Source organism: Otolemur garnettii, unplaced genomic scaffold, assembly GCF_000181295.1.
Source record: "Otolemur garnettii isolate 467f Iridium unplaced genomic scaffold, OtoGar3 scaffold00007, whole genome shotgun sequence".
In the NCBI taxonomy this organism is placed as follows: domain Eukaryota; kingdom Metazoa; phylum Chordata; class Mammalia; order Primates; family Galagidae; genus Otolemur; species Otolemur garnettii.
Window position 1 is genome coordinate 11,225,309 of NW_003852402.1, and position 6,760 is coordinate 11,232,068.

The 6,760-nt window shown below is 46.8% G+C and overlaps 1 protein-coding gene and 1 non-coding gene across 2 annotated transcripts in view; both read left to right on the top strand.

Moving 5' to 3' along the window:
* Positions 1-281: 281 nt before the first annotated feature.
* Positions 282-6,760, top strand: part of TXN2 (thioredoxin 2) — a 16,775-nt gene continuing 10,296 nt past the window's right edge. The window contains exons 1-3 of the mRNA XM_003783253.3: positions 282-357; positions 1,159-1,421; positions 5,541-5,664. Coding sequence (XP_003783301.1) covers positions 1,159-1,421; positions 5,541-5,664 — 387 coding nt within the window. The 5' untranslated portion in view covers positions 282-357. The remainder of the gene's footprint in view (positions 358-1,158; positions 1,422-5,540; positions 5,665-6,760) is intronic.
* LOC111723100 lies at positions 4,903-5,005 on the top strand. The gene has a single exon (XR_002771719.1). It is a non-coding gene; the product is annotated as a U6 spliceosomal RNA (small nuclear RNA).

Sequence of the window (6,760 nt, forward strand, 5' to 3'; positions counted from 1 at the left end):
TAGTACCTCCCTTGCAGTTCCCTCCTCCTTTACCTCCTCTTCCGGTCTTTCCTGTAGGGCCCTCCTCTTCCGGTCCCTCCCCCGAGGGCAAACCTTCCTCTTCCGGTCGCTCCCCCAAGGGCACGCCCATCTCTTCCGGTACTACTTGAGGCTCCGCCTCTTAAGCTGTACCTTTGTTTACCAACCCCATTGGTGGAAAATCCGAGCCGCCTCTCAGGTTGGGTGTAAACGAACTATCGGTCGCCCGTCCCCGGAAGTGACGTTTAAAAGACCTGCCCCTGGGGAAGTGACGACAAGAGTGCCCTTGACGGGCGGGGAGGGCTGGGCTGCGCATCTTTCCGCTCGCGCTGCAGGGAGGTAGGAGGCCCGTGGGGGTGGCTCGAGGTGGTATCGTGACTGAGGCACGCTGCAGGTGCCTCCCTCGAATGCTGGCGGCTGAGCGGGCGAAGGCCTGGGTGGTGGGGACCTATCTCTCCGAAGAGCCGGGGTCCCTGGTCGCGTCCAATTTTCCCAGTTCCCTCCGCATTTATGTCCCTGTGTTTTGGTTCCGTTCATACTTCTGTTCCTGTGTTTCTTAGTTCCTCCTTAAATTGTTGCTACTTCCCTTTGCTGACCCTTTCACAACCCCATTTTTCTCCCTCGTAATCTCCAATTAAAATACTTTTAAAGAGCAATCGATGGAGTATGAACTTTACAGATCAGCGTTGGGTTCCAGTGATGGCTGTCATTTAATAGTTGGTTTACTTTGTGCGTGTCACTTAACCTACCTGAGCCCTCAGATTCCTTTTTTTAATCTGTAGTATGGGCAAGACTATGACAACTTTCTTAAACTTGATGTGGGAGGACCAATAATGTACGTAAAGCAATTGTCCAATTGCTCAGTAAATGTTGGTTTCTTCTTTTCATTATTCTGTTATAATTCCAGTAAATCCTGATTTCTCTTTGGTTATCAACTCAATTTTCCTGTTATTCTGACTTGCCTAGCTATTCCTTTCCTTTGATTCACTTTAATCTCATTCACCTCTGCTCCATAAATCTTATTTGTACTTTTGTTTCCAACTTGAGACTCCCAGTACTCCCAAATCCTTTCCCCCAAAATCCTTTCCCCCGCCAAAACATATTGTGTACCCCAGCTCTTCTTGCCTCTTTCCCTTACAGATGGCTCAGCGACTTCTCCTGAGGAGGTTTCTGGCCTCTGTCATCTCCAGGAAGCTCCCTCAGGGTGGGTGGCCACCCGTCACCTCTGGCACCCTGCAGACCCCACAGTGCAGTCTTGGTGGCATGACAGTAATACCTAGCCCAGCCCGGACAATAGGTACCACCAAGGTCCATTTAACAACCTTTAACATCCAAGATGGACCTGACTTTCAAGACCGAGTTGTCAACAGTGAGACTCCAGTGGTTGTGGATTTCCATGCACAGTGAGTACTGGGATCAGTGAAAGACTAAGGTCTCACTTGTTCAAGTGTTTGGTGCTTCTAACAGGTATACTCATTACAGAGTCTGGTGAGACTCAGCCCTGGCCCCCAACAAATGCAGTCTAGGCCAGGTGTGGCGGCTCACACCTGTAATCCTAGCACTCTGGGAGGCCAAGGAGGGTGGATTCCTTGAGCTAAAGCGTTTGGGACCAGCCTAAGCAGAGACCCGACCCCACCTACCCCCAAATAGAAGAAACTAGCTCAGCTACATGGCAGGCACTTGTAGTTCAGCTACTCCAGAGGCTGAGGCAAGAGGATTGCTTGAGCCCAAGAGTTAGAGGTTGCTGTGAGCTATGATGCCAGAGCACTCTACTGAGGGTGACAAAATAAGACGAGAAAGGAAAAAAAAAAAGAGTGGCTCAGCACCTGTGGCTCAAGTGGCTAAGGCACCAGCCACATACACCTAAGGTGGCAGGTTCAAATCCAGCGTGGGCCCGCCAAACAACAATGATGGCTGCAACCAAAAAAATAGCCAGGCGTTGTGGCGGGCGCCTGTGGTCCCAGCTTCTTGGGAGGCTGAGGCAGGAGACTCACTTGAGCCCAGGAGTTGGAGGTTGCAGTGAGCTGTGATGCTGAGGCACTCTACCCAGGGGGATAGCTTGAGGCTCTGTCTCAAAAAAAAAAAAAAGAAGAGTGCAGTCTGGTAGGAGCCAGGCCAGTGAATAATCTTCAAAGCTGACTGTGATCCTTGTTGTGAAACATTGACCTTCAGTATCTGACTGCCCAAAAAATTCAGAGTCATCTTCAGCATGGACCAAAGTTGGAAAATATGACTCTAGGGTCACCTGGCTTATGGTGTATACTAGTTTCTGGCCCTGCAGATTTGATTTGATTGTAACAAATTGCCACCAAAAACTATGGGAAGGGCTATCAAAAAAAGTTATCAGCGCCACCACAGTGCTGCTTAAGCATATAGGGAACAGTCAGGGACTTCTTTTCAACTTTGTATGAGTTTATTTTGGAGATATTTAAATACCTCTGGCTTTCTGGTTTTTATCCTTGCCTTCATTTCTAGACCTTTAGGGACGGGCTATGTACCTAACTACAAAAAAAAAAAAAACCTGGACAAACCCCTCAGAAGGAGGCATATTGGGAGAAGCTGATGTAGCCTAAGTAAGAAATTAAGAGACCTGCTAACAGATCTCTGACAGATTGTTTTGCTTTCTTTCTGGTTCTTTCTCTGACTCATCGTGTTGCCTTGGGCAGGCTATTTGATATCCTTGTACTTCATTTTTGTTTTTATTTTTGTTTTTTTCACTTAAAATAGGAAATAAGGTCTTGCAGACTGGGTTTTAGATCTCATGAGTTGATTAAAGTGAAATCTTAGGAAAGGTTTTTGATTTTCATTTTTTGTAGAGATCAGGTCTCAATATGTTATCCAGACGGGTCTTGAACTCTTGGTTCAAGAGTGATCAGTCTTGATCACTCACGTGATCTTCCTTGAGGGCTGAGATTGCTGGCATGAGCCACCTTGCCGTCTAGAAAATGTTTTAAAATTTGAGAATAAAATAGGAGTTGTCAGCCAAGGACTTGTAGAAGGTGGAGCTATTCTGCTCTCCTGGTGTGGTGAGCACTCTAGTTAGGGCTTCCAAAATGAAGGGGCATTCCTCATTTTGTTGTCCAGCAAGGAATCAGGATGTGAGTTTATTCGTTGCCAGGCCCTTTCCTTGCACTTTGTTTGTTGCCACATACATAGAAATGATAGCACTCACCAGGAGGGGAACAGTGACTTCAGGGCAGTGATAGCACTTTACAGAGGCGGTGAGATCACAGTAGTAACCAGAGGAAAAAAGAAGATACTTTGAACACAGCTTTGGGTTCCTATCAGCTGTGCTTCTATAGTGTTGCACAAATTTCTTAACTCATTTAGGCCTCAGTTTCCACAAAAGATGCTTCCTCTTCCTTGGCAGGATTGAGAGTTCTGTTGATGAAGAGCTCAGACGGCATTAACTCAGCATAGACACATAGAGCACAGCATAGAGCCATTGGCTTCCCCTCCCTTTAGTTTTGAGTCCACATGGTGTTTGAAATAACTCTGTAACTCCCAAAACATATCTATCCACATTGCCTTAGTTGAGTTCTCGTAACAGCTTTGAGAACCATAGTCTCTTTTTCTTTTCTTCCTTTCTTTCTTTTTTTTTTTTTTTTTTTTTGAGACTAAGTCTTCCTCTGTTGGCCCAGCTCGAACACAGTAGCATCATATCATCATCGCTCATGACCTCAAACTCCTGGGCTCAAGCCATCCTCCTGCCTCACCCTCCTGAGTAACCTGGACTACAGGCATGTACCACTGGGCCTGGCTAATTTTTTCTGTTTTTGGTAAAAGCGGGGTCTTGGTCTTGCTCAGGCTAATCTGGAACTCCTGATCCTCCTGCCTTACCCTCCCAGAGTGCTAAGATTACAGGTGTGAGCTACTGCATCCTGCCCATGGTCTTTTTCAAATGAAAACACTGATTAGGAAGCCAGGCGCGGTGGCTCACACCTATAATCCTAGCACTCTGAGCGGCTGAGGCAGGTGGATTGCTTGAGCTCAGGAGTTCAAGACAAACCGGAGCAAGAGGGAGACCCTGTCTCTAAAAATAGTCAGGCATTGTGGTGGGCACCTATAGTGCTAGGTACTTGGGAGGCTGAGGTAAGGGGATCACTTGAGCCCAAGAATTTGAGGTTGCTATTTTGAATCTAAACCTTTTAACTTCTAATCCCATATTCTTCTATATGACGGTGTATTTCTCTGAGATATATTGAAATAAGTGAAATTATCTTAATAAAAGTCCTGGGCGGTGCCTGTGGCTCAGTGGGTAGGGCACTGGCCCCGGCCAAACTGCAACCAAAAAATAGCCAGGCATTGTGGCGGGCACCTGCAGTCCCACGTACTCAGGAGGCTGAGGCAAAAGAATCGCCTAAGCTCAGGAGTTGGAGGCAGCTGTAAGCTATGTGACACCATAGCACTTTACCAAGGGTGATAAAGTAAGACTGTGTCTCTACAAAAAAAACAAAGTCAGGGTGGTGCCTGTGGCTCAAAGGAGTAGGGCCAGCCCCATATGCAGGAGGTGGTAGGCTCAAACCCAGCCTCTGCCAAACAAAACTGCAAAAAAAAAAAAAAAAAAGTCCTGTAGCCTGGGTATAGTGGCTCATACCTGTAATCCTAATGTTCTGGGAGGCCAAGGCAATTGGATTGCTTGGGCTCAGGAGTTTGAGACCAGCCTGAGCAAGTACAAGACCCCATGTCTACTAAAAATAGAAAAACTAGCCAGCTACTAGAAAAAATAGCCAGACATTGTGGCAGGTGCCCGTAGTCCCAGCTACTAGGGAGACTGAGGCAGAAGGATTGCTTGAGCCCAAGAGTTTGAGGTTGCTGTGAGCTATGACATCACTGCACTCTACCCAGGGTGACAGTGACTCTCTCTCAAAAAAAAAAATGTCCTTGCTTTGGCAGCACATATGCTAAACTTGGAATAATACAGAGAAGATTAGCATGGCCCCTGCACAAGGATGACACGCAAATTTGTAAAGCATTCCATGTTAAAAAAAGAAAGAAAGAAAGAAATTGGGCTCAGTGCCTGTAGCACAATGGTTATAGCACCAGCCACATATACCAAGGGTGAGGGGTTCAAACCCTGCTTGGGACAGCTAAACAACAACTGTAACAATAGCCAGGCATTGTGGTGGATGCCTGAAATCCCAGCTACTTGGGAAGCTGAGGCAATAGAATCGCTTAAGCCCAAGAGTTAGAGGTTGCTGTAAGCTGTGACATCACGGTACTCTACCAAGAGTGACATAGTGAGACTGTCTCAATAAAAATAAAACAGGATTTTATTGACACAGGATTGTTAGAGTCCTGTGACGAGGCTTATTTTTTAGAAATCTGAGATCTATAAAAATTTCTCAGTTGCAGCATCTCCTGGCATTACCATTTGGTGTGTTAATTTTTAAACACTGTAAACAGAAGTACTAAGGGCAAAAGGTCCCTTAGGGAAATGTGGGTCTGGGAAGGTTCTGGGGAGACAGTTGATGGAATGGTGAGTACTCTTATGACTGGTGCTTCTTTTCTCACCTTCCAAGATGGTGTGGCCCCTGCAAGATCCTGGGGCCAAGGTTAGAGAAGATGGTGGCCAAGCAGCATGGGAAGGTGGTGATGGCCAAGGTGGACATTGATGACCACACAGACCTTGCTATTGAATATGAGGTATGGATTGGTAGAGGCTTATGTCTAGGGCGGCTGGCATCGGGGATGTTATGGGGTCGAGAGACAGCTGGTGTAGGAGATGTCTTGGGGACTACCAGGTAGCCAGTATAGGGGGTGTCTTGTTTTTTTCTAGAGCTTTTAGCAGATATGACTCTGTTGATTTTCTGAACAACCTGTCTCCTCCCACTACCTGTAGGAAGTAGATTGTATGGCCCAAAACATTGGGCCATTCTCTTACTCTTGATATTGATGTATTCATTACTTATTCATTTATCCACGTGTTCAGTCAGCAGTCATCTGTGACCCATGCCAAGTGCCAAGCATTCATAATTCTGGCACAAGTGAGATGAGATCCTTGTCCCCAGCTCCTAGTCCAGAGGGTGAGAACAACAGGTAGACAGATCACCATAGGCTGAGATGTGCTGAGAAAGGCACATGAAGGAAGAAGGGACTGACTGTTGCTAGGGAGGGCAGAGGGAACTGGGATGCTTCACGTTAGGGGTACTGTCTGAGATTAACCATGTAGGATATACGGAGAAGGGAGGGCCCAGGAAGCAGCACACAGACACAAAGTAGTTTAATATGGCTGATTGGTTTGAGCATTTACTTTTCATTCCAATTCAGCAAATACTTGAGTGTCCCTCAAACGCCAGGTACCATTATTTGGTACTGAGGATATGGCACTCAACAGAACAGGCACAGTCCATGCCTTTGTAAAACCTACATTCTCCTGTTTTAAAGCAGGGGTCGATCTTAGCACTCTGGGAGGCTGAGGCAGGTGGATCACTTGAGTTTGGGAATTTGAGACCAGCCTGAGCAAGAGTAAGACCCTGTCTCTACTAAAAATGAAAAACTGAGGCTGGTGGCCCCCATGGCTCGGTCAGCAAGGGCACCAGCCACATACACCTAGTGTGGTGGGTTCGAATGCGGCCCAGGTCCTACTAAGGAACAATTGCAATCAAAAAATAGCTGGGAGTTGTGGCAGGTGCCTGTAGTCCCAGTTACTTTGGGAGGCTGAGGCAAGAGAATTACTTAAGCCCAAGAGTTGGAGGTTGCTGTGAGCTGTGATGCCATGGTGCTCTACCCAGGGCAACAG